The sequence below is a fragment of the Psammomys obesus genome, unplaced genomic scaffold (assembly GCF_907164565.1).
Source record: "Psammomys obesus unplaced genomic scaffold, mPsaObe1.curated_primary_1811, whole genome shotgun sequence".
Classification (NCBI taxonomy): Eukaryota; Metazoa; Chordata; class Mammalia; order Rodentia; family Muridae; genus Psammomys; species Psammomys obesus.
The window spans coordinates 26,621,337-26,637,583 of record NW_026592510.1 but is presented as its reverse complement, the minus strand read 5'-3'; the positions used below and the strand labels follow the sequence as shown (position 1 = coordinate 26,637,583).

At 39.4% G+C, this 16,247-nt stretch overlaps 1 protein-coding gene and 1 long non-coding RNA gene across 2 annotated transcripts in view; one reads left to right on the top strand and one right to left on the bottom strand.

The window, feature by feature from the left end:
- Positions 1-2,879, top strand: LOC129681860 (uncharacterized). The gene is made up of 2 exons (XR_008720891.1): positions 1-52; positions 662-2,879. It is a non-coding gene; the product is annotated as an uncharacterized LOC129681860 (long non-coding RNA).
- Positions 2,880-8,498: 5,619 nt separating this feature from the next.
- Positions 8,499-16,247, bottom strand: part of LOC129681809 (solute carrier family 22 member 27-like) — a 46,096-nt gene continuing 38,347 nt past the window's right edge. The window contains 2 exon segments of the mRNA XM_055613983.1: positions 8,499-8,620; positions 9,425-9,628. Coding sequence (XP_055469958.1) covers positions 8,560-8,620; positions 9,425-9,628 — 265 coding nt within the window. The 3' untranslated portion in view covers positions 8,499-8,559.

The window sequence follows — 16,247 nt, the reverse complement described above, 5'->3', positions numbered from 1 at the left end:
CTTGAATGTTCTTATGCCAACAGGCTTAGAAAGGAATAACAACGTTAGGAAGGTGAGTGATACAGATCAACATAGGGAAATTGAATTTTTTTTTCTCTACAATGGAGGCAAAAAAAATTGTGTCTGGAGATCTCTAACAACCCTGTTTGATATGGAGGTAAGTCAATGATAGGTAAGAGTGAAATTGTGGTTTTTCCAACCTAAGACAGGGGCTCATGAAAATCGCATCTGAGACCTTGATAATGGGTAAGATAAAATGCTCATTTTGCTAACCTAAGATAGGCTCTCCCTAAAACAAAGAAGGGGGAACTGAAGGAGTCTGGTAATTGGAATTCTGCCTCCTGGCCTTGGCAGAGACAGGTCTTATCTAAGTTTCATTTCTCAAAGACTATCCTTGGTGGTCTCTGCAGGCGGGGTGTTCTGAGCCTGAGAAGTAGGTAGCAAGCTCCCTGTAACCTTGGGAATCAGACAGCAAACTTTGTGTAACCTTGAGTGAATTCTTGGATGCCTTGCCAGGTGGCACAGATGTGTTGCTACTGTGAAAAAAATTTGCTTGTACCCTTTGCTTTATAAGTGTTGTTTGCACATTCAGTAAACTGAGACCTTGAACAGAAAGCCTGTCTTCATCTCCATTATTCATGTCTCTGTCCCCCATTTCCAGTCCCTCTTTCAGGCAGACCCTGTTGGACTAGCCTGTGGGACGAGTCAAGAAGTGATCATCAGAAGACTCACTTACAAAAAGCGCTCAGGACTTGATGGTTTCAGCACAGAACTCTACCAGCTCTTTAAAGAATAGCTAACACCAATACTCTTCAAACTGTATCCAAAACAGAAAAAGAAGAAAAACTACCAAACTCATTTCAATGAAGCCACAGTCACCTTGCTATCTAAACCTCACAAAGACCCAACAAGGAAAGAGAATTTCAGGCCAATCTCCATTATGAACATTGATGCAAAAACATTCAACAAAATACTTGCAAACCAAATATAAGAACACATCAAAGATATCATCCACTATGACCAAGCAGGCTTCATCCCAGGCATGCAGGGGTGATTCAATATACATCAATGTGATCAAAATCCATCAATGGGATCCACCATATAAACAAACTGAAAGGAAAAAATCACTTGACAATCTCCTTAGATGCTCAAAAAGTATTTGAAAAATCCAACACCCATTCATGTTTAAAGTCTTGGAGAGATCAAAGATACAAGGCACATACCTAAACATAGTAAAGACAATATACAGCAAACCTGTAGCAAACATCAAACTGAAAGGGGAGAAACTTAAATCATTCCCACTGAAATCAGGGACAAGGCAAGGCTGCCCACTCTCTCCATACCTCTTCAACATAGTTCTTGAAGTCCTTGCAAGAGCAAAAAGATGATTAAAGGAGATCAAGGAGATACAAATTGAAAATGAAGAAGTCAAAGTAGCACTATTTGCAGATGATATGCTATTATACCTCAGTGACTCCAAAAATTCTACCAGGGAACTCCTACAGCTGATAAACACCTTCAGCAAATACAGATACAAAATTATCTGGCCAGATACAAAATTAACTCAAAAAATTTAATAGTCCTCCTGTATACAAAAGAAAAATGGGCTGAAAAAGTAATTAGGGAAACAACACCCTTTACAATAGTCACATAAATGACATAAAGTACCTTGGTGTGACCCTAACCAAGCAATTCAAAGACTTGTATGAAAAAAATTTCAGTCTCGGCAGAAAGAATTAGAATTAGAAGAAGATATCAGAAGATGGAAAGATCTCCCATGCTCATGGCTTGACAGGATCAACATAGTAAAAATGGCCATCTCACCAATAACAATCTACAGATTCAATGCAATTACCATAAAATCACCAACACAATTCTTTCAGACCTTGCAAGAAAAATTCTCAACTTCATATGGAATAACAAGAAACCCAGAATCGCTAAAACAATCCTCTACAGTAAAAGATCTTCTGGAGGAATTTCCATTGCTAATCTCAAGCTGTGCTGTAGAGCAACAATACTAAAAACTGCATGATACTGGCGTAGAAACAGACTGGTGGATCAATGGAATCAAATAGTAGACCCAGAAGTAAACCCACACACTATGGACTCCTGATTTTTGACAAAGATGCCAAAACCATACAATGGAAAATGTAGCATATTCAACAAATGGTGCTGGTCTAACTGGATGTATACATGTAGAAAAATGCAAATAGATTCGTATTTATCACCCTGCACAAAACAAAAGTCCAAGTGGATCAAAGACTGCAATAGAAAAATGGATAGACTAAATCTGATAGAAGAGAAAGTAGGGAAGAGCCTTGAACTGATTGGCACAGGAGTCAACTTCCTGAACAGAACACCAACAGCACAGGCTCTAAGAACAACAATCAATAAATGGGACCTCATGAAACTGAAAACTTCTGTAAAACAAAGGACACTATCGTCAGAACAAAACGACTGCCTACAGAGTGGGAAAGGTTCCTCACCAACCCTCTATCTGAGAGAGGACTAATATCCAGTATATAAAAAGAACTAAAGAAGTTAAAAAGCAACAAATCAAGTAATCCAATTAAAAAATAGGGTACGGTGCTAGGCAGAGAATTCTCAATAGAGGGTTGTTGGTATAATGTTCTTTTAAAATGTATACGCCTTACCCTTGTTAATTCAAATGCTGATTTACCCACCCCCAACTCCCTGGTTTCAATATGGATATTGCATTGTGATACTCATTATAAGCATCCTGTCTCAACTCTTGTGTAAACAGGACAAAATAAAGCAACTAGATACAATGTTGTGCAATGGGAGGAGCCAGAGGACAGGAAAGAGGGGAGGAGCTAGAGAGCAGGAAAGGAGTGGGAGGAGAAGGGGTAAGAAGAGAGCTTGGAGGACTTGGAGTATGAACCAGACCTAAGATTTCACAAAAAGCAAGTATAATGTGGGAAATCTAAATTTTAGGAAACTGAGGGATTGGAGGTTTAGGAGGGAGTAAATATTGCCCAGCATTGTGTTCTAGGTTAACTAAAAACCCAGTCTCTGTGTGGTGATTTGGTTATAGAGCTGCTGAGGATTAACAGCAGCATTACTAGAAGATAAACCAATAGTAAATATTAAAAACCACCTACAACAGAGGATTATAGAATGGGAGAGAAACACTTAAAGAAATGCTCAACATCTTTAGTCATCAGGGAAATACAAATCAAAACAACCCTGAGATTTCACCTTACACCCAGCAGAATGGCTAAGATCAAAAATTCAAGTGGCAACACATGCTAGAGAGGATGTGGAGAAAGGGGAACCTTTTTCTATTGCTTGTGGGAAGATACTTATACAACCACTTTGGAAATCAATCTAGTGCTCGCTCAGACAATTAGGAATAGTGCTACCTCAAGATCCAGCAAGGAGTGGTATACCACTCCAGTTAGGAGTGGTATAGCTGGGTCTTGAGGAAGCACTATTCCCAAGGACCATGTACGGATATAATCTAGAACCTCTGCTCAGATGTAGCCTGTGGTAGCTCAGTAACCAATTAGTTTTCCCTAGTAAGGGGAACAGGAACTACTTCTGACAGGAACTGAATGTCAGGCTTTTTTACCTCCCCACTCCCTAAGAGAGGAGCAGCCCTGCTAGGCTGCAGAGGAGAACTTTGCAACCAGTCCTGAAGATACCTGATAAAACAGGGTCAGATGAAATGGCAGGAGGTCCTCCCCAATCAGTGGACTTGGAAAGGGGCAGGGAGGAGATGAGGGAGGGAAGGTGGGATTGGGAGGGAATGGGGGAGTGGGATACAGAGTTAATAAAATGTAACTAATAATAAAAATTTAGAAAAAAAGAAAATTAAAAAAATAATCCAGCTATACCACTCTGAGGCATATATCCAAAAGATGTTCATGTATACAACAAGGACATTTGCTCAACCATGTTTGTAGTAGTTTTATTTGTAACAGCCAGAAGCTGGATACAGAAGAATGGATACAGAAATTGTGGTACATATACACAATGGAATATTACTCAGCAATAAAAACAAGGAAATCATGAAATTTGCAGGCAAATGGTGGGAACTGGAAAAGATCATCCTAAGTGAGGTATACCAGAAACAGAAAGACACACAGGGTATATACTCACTCATAAGTGCATATTAGATGTATAATATAAAGAAAACATACTAAAATCTGTACACCTAAGGAAACGAATCAAGAAGGAGGACTCTGATTAAGATGTTCAATCCCCATCCAGAAAGAAAAAGAGGATAGACATTGGAAGAGGGAGAAAACAGGGAACAGGACAGGAGCTCACCACAGAGGGCCTCTAAAAGGCTCTACCCTTCAGGATATCAAAGCAGATGCTGAGACTCATGGACATCCTTTGGGCAGAGTGCAGGGAATCATTGAAAGAAGTAAAAAATAGTATGACCTGAAGAGGAAAGGAGCTCCACAAGGAGAGCAACAGAACCAAAAACTGTGGGCACAGGGTTCTTTTCTGAGACTGATATTCCAACCAAGGTTTATTTATAGAGATAACCTAGAACCCCTGCACAGATATAGCCCACGGTAGTTCATTGTCCAAGTGGGTTCCATAGTAATGGGAACAGGGACTGTCTCTGACATGAACTGATTGGCCTGCTCTTTGATCACCTCACTCTGAGGGGGAAGCAGCCTTACAGGGCCACTCCTGATAAGACCTGTTAGACTAGGTTCAGAAGGAAATAGAGGAAGACCTCCCCTATCAGTGGACTTGGGTAGGGGCAGGGGTAGAGAAGGAGAAATTAGGGTAGGATAGGGAGGGGAGGAGGAGAGAGCTACCGGGGAGATACAAAGTGAATACAATATAATTAATAATATTTAAAATAAAATATTTAAAAAGAACAGGAAGGAAGAGGGAACACCAGTTAAAAAGTGGATTCTGGAGGATAAATCAATGTGATGGGAAAAGGAAGGCCTCATTGACTCATCTCTTGGTTAAAAAATCTTCAGTTAGTTCTTTCATAATATTAAGATATAAATAAATCGTGTCAACATTTAAAAATATTAAAAGAATAGAAATCAGAAAGGAAGAAGTAAAAGTATCATTATTTGCACATAACATGATAGTATATATAAGCAACCTCACAAATTATACCAGGGATCTCCTACACTGATAAACATCTTCAGTGAAGTTGCACACAACAAGCTTACCTCCTATATAGAAATGACAAATGAGCTGAGAAAGAAATCAGGGAGACAACACATTTAACAATAGCTACAAAAAATATAAAGTATCTTGAGGCAACTCTAAACAAGTGAAAGACTTATATTACAAGAACTTCAAATGTTTGAAGAAATTAGAGAAGAAATCAGAAAATAGATCTCCCATGTTCATAGATCAGTAGATTTAAAAGAGTAAAAAGGTCCACCTTGAGCAACTGTCCTTGTTGTATCCTTGAGCATCTTTTGGATATATGCTTAGGCGTGGTAAAGTTCGATCTTGAGGTAGCACTATTCCTAATTGTCTGAGAAAGCGCCAGATTGATATGTCCCTCAGTTGAGGAATGGATACAGAAATTGTGATACATTTATACAATGGAATACTACTCAGCAATTAAAAACAAAGAAATCATGAAATTTGCAGGCAAATGGCGGGATCTAGAAAAGATCATTCTGAGTGACGTATCCCAGAAGGAGAAAGAAACACATGGTATATACTCACTTATAAGTGGGTACTAGACCTATAAGATAGGATAAACATACTGAAATCTGTACACCTAAAGAAGATAAACAAGAAAGAGGACCCTGGGTAAGATGATCAACTCTCACTTAGAAAGACAAATGGGATGGACATCAGATGTAGGAGAAAACAAGTAACAGGACAGGAGCATACTACTGAGGGCCTCTGAAAGTCTCTACCTAGCAGCCTATCAAAGCAGATGCTGAGACTCATAACCAAACCTTCGGCAGAGGACAGGGAATCATATGAAAGAAGAGGGAGTTAGTATGACCTGGAGAGGACAGGAGCACCACAAGGAGGAAATACATCTGGGCACAGGGATCTTTTATGAGATTGTATCTCCAACCAAGGACCATGTATGGATATAGCCTAGAACCCCTGCTTGGATGTAGCCCATGGTAGCTCAGTATCCAAGTAGATACCCTAGTAAGTGGAACAGGGGCTATTTCTGACATGAATTCAATGGCTGGCTCTCTGACCTCCCCCCACACATGCAAAGGAGGAGCAGCCCTGCTAGGCCACTTTGCAGCCAGGCCTGAAGATACCTGATAAGCTAGGATCAGATGAAAGGGGAGGAGGTCTTCCCCTATCAATGCACTTGGAAAGGGGTAGGGAGAAGATGAAGGTGGAAGGGTGGAATGGGGAGGCAATGAGGGAGTGGGATACAACTGTGATACAAAATTAATAAACGATAACTAATATTAAAAATTAAAAATTTAATTTAAATAAAACAAAGAAATGATGAAATTTGCATGCAAATGGCAGGATTTAGAAATGATTATCCTGAGTGAGGTATCCCAGAAGCAGAAAGACACAAATGGTATATACTCTCTTATAGGTGGATATTAGACATATAATATAGAATAATCATACAAAAACCTGTACACCTAAAGAAGCTAACAAGAAGGAGGATCCCAGTAAGAAGCCCAATCTTCATTCAGAAAGACAAAAGAGATGGACATCAGAAGAGGGAGAAAACAGGGAATATTACAGGAGACTATCACAGAGGGCCTCTGAAAGACTCTCCCCAGCAGGGTATCAAGACATTAGGCTGAGATTCATAACCAAACTTTTTGCAGAATGCAGGGAATCTTATGAAAGAAGGGGGAGATAGAAAAACCTGAAGGGAACAGGATCTCCACAAGGAGAGCAACTGAACCAAAAAAAAAAAAAAAAATCTCAGCAAAGGGGTCTTTTCTGAGATTGATACTTCAAACAAGGACTATGCATGGAGATAACTTAGAACCCCTGCACAGAAGTAGCAATGGTAGCTCAGTGTCCAAGAGGGTTCCCCAATAATAGGGGACTATCTCCGACATGAACTCAGTGGCTGGCTCTTTGATCACCTCCCCCTGAGGGGGTAGCCACCTTGCCAGTCCACAGAGGAAGACAAAGGAGCCATTCCTGAAAAGACCTGATAGACTAGGGTCAGATGGAAGGGGAGGAGGACCTCCCCTATCATTGGACTGGGGGAGATGCATAGGAGAAGAGGGGGGAAGGGTGGGGTTTGGAGGGGATCGGGGAGGAGGCTACAGCTGTGATACAAAGTGAATAAACTATAATTAATAAAAAGAAAAAGAACAAAAGAAAAAATTATTAAAAAATGTTCACTTTACCAAAAACAATCTACAGGGTCAACACAATCCCCATCAATTCCAACACAATTCTTTACACACCTTGAAAAAAACAATACTCAACTTTACATTAAAACAAAACAAAACAAGAAACCCAGTATAGCTACACAATCTTATCTAATAAAAGAACTTTTGGATGTGCCACTAACCCTGATTTCAAGCTCTACTACAGAGCTATAGTAGTAAAAATTGTGTGGTACCTGCATGAAAACAGAGAGATTCATCAATGGAATTGAATAAAAGACCCACATATAAATCCATAAAACTATGGACACCTGGTTTTTTTTTTCATAGAGAATCCATCAATACAAAATGAAAATAAAAGGTGTCTTTAACAAACGCTAATAATTATTTGACATCAAACCTGATATCAGCATGTAGAAATCACCATGTCTATCTCTCTGCATAAAACTACAGTCCAACGATACAAAGGTCTCAACAGTAAACCAGAAACATCAATAGCACATTCACTAATACTGACAATTAATAATGGGGCCTCATAAAACTGAAAAGCTCTGAAAGGCAAGTGACACCATCAATAGAATAAAACTATGTCACAGAATGCAAAAAGATTTTCGACAACTTCATATATATGACACCAGGTTGATATTCAAAATATCTACAAAACTCAAGAAACTAAACATTAACAAACCAAATAGTCTAATTAAAAATGGGGTACAGATCTAAACATAGAATTCTGAATTCTCTTTAATGGCCTAGAAACACTTAAAGAAGTGTTCAATGTCCTTACTCATCAGGACTAATGGATAAGATAAAAGACACAAGTGACAGCTCATGCTGGTGAGGATGTGGAAGAGAAAAACTCCTCCATTGCACTCCATTGGTGTGCAAACTTGTATAGCCATTTTGGAAATTAATATGGTGAGATCTCAGAAAATTGGGAATCAATCTACTTTGAGAGCCACCTATACCTCTCTAGGCATATACCCAAAGGATGTTCCACCATACCACAAGGACCCCTGGTTAACTATGGTAATAGAAGATTTAGTCATAATAACCAGAAACTGGAAATGACCTAGATTGCCTCAACTGAAGAATGGGTAATGAAAGTGTGGTACATTTACAGGATGAAGTGAAACTCAGTTGTCAAAAAATAGCATCATGAAATAGATTGGGGCAGAGGAAAATGATTCTGAGGCCACCCACTATAAGTGACATTTTCTTTATTTTGCTGCTTCATCAGAGGCCAGTTCCTTGAGTTCCATTAAAACCGTGTCACTTTGATTAGGGCATCTTCCTGTCTTGCTTGTCTTGACCTTTTACACCTAGAACACATACAACAAACACTATCAACATGTAAACAAACCTGAATGAACACACAGAATAAAGGCATCTTCAGAATTTGTGAGAGCAAGCATCATTCTTCACTCATCAGGTTTTGGAAAATTTATGGTTCCTTTCAGAGGATGAAATGCTATTTGCACACTTATGAAATACAACAAGAATATCTATTTTATGGCTTAAAGAGAAGGCTTCTTGGATACAGTGTTTGCTCCACAAGAAGGATATCCCGGGTTCAAATCCTAGAAACTCAGGTAAAAAGCTAGGCATGGACACTCATGCTTCTAACCCCAGTTATTGGGATTAGAGACAAGAGTCTCACTGCTTCTCTTTGTCCTCCATCCAAACTCCAGGATCAACAACAGCATCCCCAGAATGGATAAAAATGGAGAGTGTAAGGTCAAATATCTGATGTCTTTTGGTCTCTGCACACACACACACACACACACACACACACACACACACATGTCACACATGTACCAAATTAACACATATAATTTATACTTTATGTGCTTTGCATGAAGGCAGAGTGGGAAAAATGCATGATTTTGTCTACTTATCAATAAACCGCTTTGTGTATCCTAGTAGAGTTCATCTTTTGTGTCTAGAGAAATCCAAGCCCACCTGAATCTATGAGGAAGAGTTTTATGCCAATCACAATATTTACATGGGAAAAGCCTAGTTGTCTGACTGCTTGGGAGAGAGATGATCTGAATGTTATTTCACTTTCTTTGTCACAAATCACTGCCACACAAGTACCCTAAAGATACAGTACAGGTTTTACTCACTCATTTTCCACATCTTGGATGGAGTCAGGCAGAGGCTGATTCTTGGTCTCAGGAAGAAGATGGGGAAGAAGGCCAGAGAGAATGGAGAGGACTCCATAGATGATCCAGGGCAACGAGGCATAGTATATTGTGAGCATCATAAAAAGTGGAGCCAGGGATGCCCCCAAGTTAGCAGCAGTTCCAATGAATCCCAGTGCTGTTGCCCTTGGAGCATAAAACATAGTTGAGGGAAAAAAAAACCTAGAAAACTTGAACTTTTGGTATTGTGACACAGAACCTTGCATTAATCATGGGAGTAAAAGTGAAGTATATTTCAACTCAAAGTTGGTGATGTCCTTTCCTTTGGAGATTTCTTTTTTCGTTTGATAGTATGTTTTGGCAAGGCACTTGTAACACTAGCTCAGAATGATAAAAACCACATTTTCTGTCATGTATAAATATTACATTTTGGTGTTTATATTAGTGAGTGTGTGTGTGTGCATTTGTGTGTGTGTATGAAAGAGAGAGAGAGAGAGAGAGAGAGAGGCAGCATGGGTATTTGTATGGAATCAGCAAAGTCAACATGAAAGAGGGAGGTAAAAATCCCCAAAGGAGATCATGATAGAGATTTCTGCAGCCTAGGAGAGTGCTAGGTGACCAGATCTCCAGATTTTTAGGACCACTGAGCTGTGGCTGTGGGTAACCATACCCAAGTTTCTGAAAGAGTATAGAATGCCATGTGCTCAGGCATCCAGATAGTACAGGACAGACAGCACAAGTTACATAGGCCTCCAGCTAATGTAAAGTCAGAGACCAGCAACCTGGTCTCTAGCATTGTGCCCCAAGTATTCAGTGTGTGTGTCGCGTGTGCTGAGAGATAAGAGCTTTGGTTCCAGTGATCTCTGAGGTCATTATGGGGCAAAGTTTTGATGTTTCCAGTGTTAAATATCACTCTAGGACCTGCAGTCTATAGTTCTGTAGTGTTAAAGGTTACTTTGAGCTGTTATACACAGCTTTCTGATAGTGGGCAGACTTCACATGTTAAGTTTGGCATCTCTCCTTCAGCAAGTCCATAGACTCTAATATTCTAAGATTTTGATTACATCTGGTCACCTTGGTAGTTAGTATCCAGCGCCACCCTTGGTCCTTAGCACAGAGCCATGACAACTTCAGTAATTCATCTGTGAATATCATTTCATCAGTTCTTGTAGCTGAATGCCCCATAGACATTCCTTTAAGAAGAGTCACATAGAATGGGAAATCCAAATAGTCTCTGGGATATATCCAAAAGGCCAAGCATGACAATTCATGGTGTACAGGAAGGAGAACAACAAAATGTCATGGAATAGTCAGACCATTACGTAAAAGTAGCAGAAAATCCTCTAAATAGTACAGAAAGGAGACATCCACATTCAAGAGGTGCATATACTCCCAACAGATATAATCAGAAAAGAAGTGCTTAAGTGACACATTACAGTCAGGATGCCAAAATGCAAAGTAAAGACAGAATCCTGAAAGCAGCAAGAGAAAGACATCCACTCACATACAAGGACAGAAATGTCAGAATTACCCGAACTGTTGCCAGTAATTTTAATACCCAGGAGACCATCAAATGAAATATTTCAAGTTTTGAAAGTCAACAAGTGTGAGCCAAAAATGCTACAACCACTAAAGCTATTTTATTTTTTAATTTTAATTTTTTATATTAATTGCAGTTTATTCACTTTGTATCCCAGCTATACCTCCATCTTTCATTCCCTCCCAACCTCAACCTTCCTTCCTCATCATCTCCCATGCCCCTCTACAAGTCCACTGATAGGCGAGGCCCTCCTCCCCTTCCATCAGACCCTAGCTAATCAGGTCTCATCAGGACTGGCTGCATTTCTCCCTCCAAAGCTGTTCCCCTCTTTGGGGGGGGAGGTGATCAAAGAGCTAGCCACAGAGTTCATGTCAGAGATGGTCCCGTTCCCCTTACTAGGAAACCCACTTGGATGCTGGACTGCCATGGGCTACATCTGTGAAGGAGTTCCAGGTTATCTCCATGCATGGTCCTTGGTTGTAGTATCAGTCTCAGAAAAGATTCCTGTGCCCAGTTCTTGGTTCTGTTGCTCTCCTTGTGGAGCTCCTGTCCCCTCCACATTGTTCTATATCCCCCTTCTTTCATAAAATTCCCTGCACTCTGCCCAAAGTTTGGCTATGGTCCTCAGCATCTGCTTTGTTACCCTGCTGGGTATAATTTTTCAGAGGCCCTCTGTGGTATTCTTCTATCCTGTTCCCTGATTTCTCCTTCTTCCTATGTCTGTCCCCTTGCCTTTCTGAGTGAGGATTGATCATCTTACCCTGGCTCCTCCTACTTGCTTAGCTTATTTAGGTGTACAGATTTTAGTATGGTTATCCTATATGATAAGTCTAATATGATTTATGAGTGAGTATATACCGTGTGTGTCTTTCTGCTTCAGGGATACCTCACTTAGGGTGATCTTTTGTAGATCCCACCATTTGCCTGCAAATTTCATGATTTCCTTGTTTTTAATAGCTGAGTAGCATTCCATTGTGTAAATGTACCACAATTTCTGTACGCATTCCTCAGTTGAGGGGGTTCTGGGTTGTTTCCAGGTTCTGGCTATTACGAATAAAGCTGCTACAAACATGGTTGAGCAAATGTCCTTGTTGTGTACTTGAGCATATTTTGGATATATGCTCAGGAGTTGTATAGCTTGATCTTGAGGTAGGTACCTCTATTCCCAATTGTCTGAGAAAGCAACAGATTGATTTCCAAAGTGGTAGTACAAGTGTATATTCCTACCAGCAACAGGGGAGGGTGCCCCTTTCTTCATGTCCTCTCCAGCATGTGTTGTCACTTGAGGTTTTGATCTTAGCCATTCTGATGGGCATAAGATGACATCTCAGAGTCATTTTGATTCGCATTTCCTTGATGACTAAGGAGGTTGACTCATTTCTTTAAGAGTTTCTCTGTCATTTGATATGTCTCTAATAGAGAATTCTCTGTTTAGCTCTGTACTCCATTTTTAATTAGATTACTTGATTTGTTGCTGTTTAACTTCTTGAGTTCTTTATATATTCTGGATATTAGCCCTCTGTCAGATATAGTGTTGTTTATTTTTTACAAAAAGTTAAAACCATACAATGGAAAACAGACAGCATCTTCAACAAATGGTCTAACTGGATGTCTACATGTAGAAAAATACAAATTGAACCATACTTACCACTCTGCACAAAACTAAAGTCCAAGTGGATCAAAAACCTCAACATAAAACCAGACACACTAAATGTTAGGAAAAAAAAATGGGGGAAGAGCCTTGAACTCATTGGCACAGGAGACAACTTCCTGAACAGAACACCAACAGCACAGGCTCTAAGATAAATAATAAATGGGACCTCATGAAACTGAAAACCTTTTGTAAAGAAAAGGACACTGCCATCAGGACAAAATGACAGCATACAGACTGGGAAAGGATCTTTACTAAAGCTATTTTCAAAATTGATGGAGAGATAAGGGTATTTCAAGATAAACACAAATTAGGGTGATTCATGACAACTAAGCCATCACTGCAAAAAGTTCTTGGAATGATTTGCAAAGAGGAAGATGAAAGATAGTCTTCTTGTGAATACACGTAAGCATATAATTTATCAAAACCACAGACAAACAAACTATATTTGGTAAAGAAACAACCACGTCTAACATTACAACTCAGCAAACCCTCTAAAGTCATACTGTGGGGAGAAAAGAAATATCAATTGTTTGGAGCCAGTCCAGTCCACGCCTTTTACAGAGGCTCTGTGGAAGGACCAAGCCAATGCTAGTTCTGTGTCCTTGTCAGTGGGCATAGTTGGCAATTTCCTGTCTGGAGCTGGGTCTTAGCAGTCCCAAGGCTGCTAGGTGACTGGTCTGTGAAATACTGAAATATTTTTTAAAAGATTTATTTATTTATTATTTATACAACATTGTGCCTACATATGTGCCTGTAAGCCAGAAAGAGCGCACCAGATCACAGTATAGATAGTTGTGAGCCACCATGTAGTTGCTGGGAATTGAACTCAGGACCTTTGGAAGAACAGTAAGTGCTCTTAATCACTTAGCCATTTCTCCAGCCCCCCCCCAAGAAATATTGAAATCTTGTTGCACAACATTTCTTGATTAGTTTCCTGCTAATCATCCCATTTTGTGACAGCTTTCTGCTGACTCTATTCCATTTCTCCTCTGCAAACAGTATATAAGATGCGGAACGTCTCAGTAAACTTGCTGCCATGAATCATCAGTTTTTTTCAGACCTCTGGATCTAAGATTTCTGTCTGGAATGGGCCAAGCAGACAAAGTTATGGCAAGGAAGTAAGCTTTCTGAAGGCAGCCCACCATATTTGCATGGCTTTGATGAATTTGCCCTTGTAGGGCATGCACCCCAGGAATTTTGTCTCCTGATTGCTTCATACTGTTGATAGGCCTTTCCATGCTTGCCATTACTGTATCCCTCGTATATATGCCATAGTGTGGAGAGACTCTCACTACCTATTCTTTTCCCAGACATTTAACCACTTTGTTGGGCAAATTTTCTGCAGATCAATATGAAGATGTACTTTTATGAAATAATACTGTTTAGAGGAATTGATGATTTTATAATTCCTAATAATGATTTTATAGAATCCATCATATGAGTCAAGCAATTTTTAACCTTCTTGTAGAATAGCAAAAACTGCTAAGAGTTCTGTGAATTTTCATATGCCACAGGCCACTTAAATTTCATTAGGGAGAGAACAGATTTGAGGCAAATTTAAAATCCAGGAAAATATTTAATCTAGGTACAAAGATGAGGCCACACGCCTTGCTTTGCACCAAGAATATGGAAAATTATAAACTAGGAATAGATGGTTTTATTATGAGTATAAAAGAAAAAATGATAATTAGTTGTACAAGACTTCAAAAATAAAACATAAAATAGATGACCTCTTTATTGGTAAAAATCCTTGTTAATCTGTAACACAGAAATATTGCTTTGAACTTATAATGATATTGTGGAATGAGAGACAGATAAAAATATTAGTTTCTAACTTACTTTTATTAGTTTATTTATTTATTTTCTCATTTTTACAATTTATTCACTTTGTATCCCAACTGCAGCACACACCCTCATCCCATCCTAACCCTACCCTCCCTCCATATTCTCCTCCCATGCCCTTCCCCAAGTCCACTGTTTGGGGAGGTCTTCCTCCCCTTCTATCAGGCCCTATCCTATCAGGTCTCATCAGGACCTGATGCATTATCTTTCTCTGTGGCTTGGGGTGGCTGCACACCCCTCAGAAGATAGTGATCAAAGAGCCAGCCACTGAGTTCATGTCAAAGACAACTCCTGCTCCCCTTACTAGGGTACCCACTTGCAGGCTGAGCTTCCATGGGCTACATTTGAGAAAGGGGTCTCAGTTATCTCCACACATGGTCCTTAGTTGGATTATCATTCTTTGCAAAGATTTTTTGGTTCTGTTGGTTTCCTGTCTCCTCCATGTCTTTCTATCTCCCTCTTCTTTCATAACATTTCCTGTACTCTGCCCAAAGTTTGGCTATGAGTCTCAGCATCTTCTGATACCCTGCTGAGTCAGGTCTTTCAGAGGCCCTCTGTGGTAGGTGCCTGTCCTGTTCACTGTCTTCTCCTGCTTATGATTTCTATCCCATTTGTTTTCTGAGTGAGGATTGAGCAAATTCCCTAGGGTCCTCTTTGTTCCCCTTCTTTAGGAATATAGATTTTAGTATATTTATCCAATATTATAAGACTAACATCCACTTATAAGTAAGTATATACCATTTGTGTCTATCAGCTTCTGGGTTACCTCACTCAAGATGATTTTTCCTAGTTTCCACTATTTGCCTGCAATTTTACAATTTCCTTGTTTTTAATTGTTGAGTAGTATTCCACTGTGTAAATGTACCACAATTTCTGTATCCATTCCTCACTTGAGGAACATCTGGGTTGTTTTAAGATTCTAGCTATTGTGAATAAAGCTGCTATAAACATGGTTGTTCAAATGTCCCTGTATATTTGTGAATATTTGGATATATGCCTAGGAGTGGTATAGCTGGTCTTGAGGTAGCCCTGTTCCTAATTGTCTGAGAAAGCATCAGAGTGATTTCCAAAATGGTTGTACAAGTTTACTTTCCCATCAGCAATGGAAAAGGGTTCCCCTTTCTCCACATCCTCTCCAGCATGTGTTGTCCCTTGAGTTTTTGATCTATATTTTACTATATTTTACCTTTTTATTAAAAAGTTTGGTAATATCAATGAATAAGCCTGAATAATCACCCTGAGAAAATTGTCAACATGTCTTCAAAAGCAATTTTTTCTTCTTGCTCTTTGTTCAGATGCCAATTCCAGAAGTTCCTTAAAACCTTGTGACTTTAATGATGGGATCTTCCTTCTTTGCTTGTCTTGAATTTTTATACCTAGAACACACACAACAAAAATGATAAATGTGAAAACACAACTGATAAAATGTAGAGAAAGGGAAGTAGACAATATGTTTTTCAGAGAATGCTCCCCTTTCACCCTTCACCTTTGTAACAATGGCTAATTCCAGAGATTTTGAGTCAATCTTGTAAAATAAGTTTTGTGAGTCAACTTTGGGACTTTTTATGTTGGTTATAATGGGATTATATACTGGGTTTTGGAAGAAAGTATTTGAAGCACAGAAAAATGTTAAAATTGATTCCCTCTGTCCTTGTTATGATCCTTTTATTGATGTGTCCTTTATTCTCTACCATGAACACTTTCATTTCTAGAGAAACCAAGATGATCTGAATGTCACAGCAAATGGAAAAGTGCTTCCCTTAGATGCA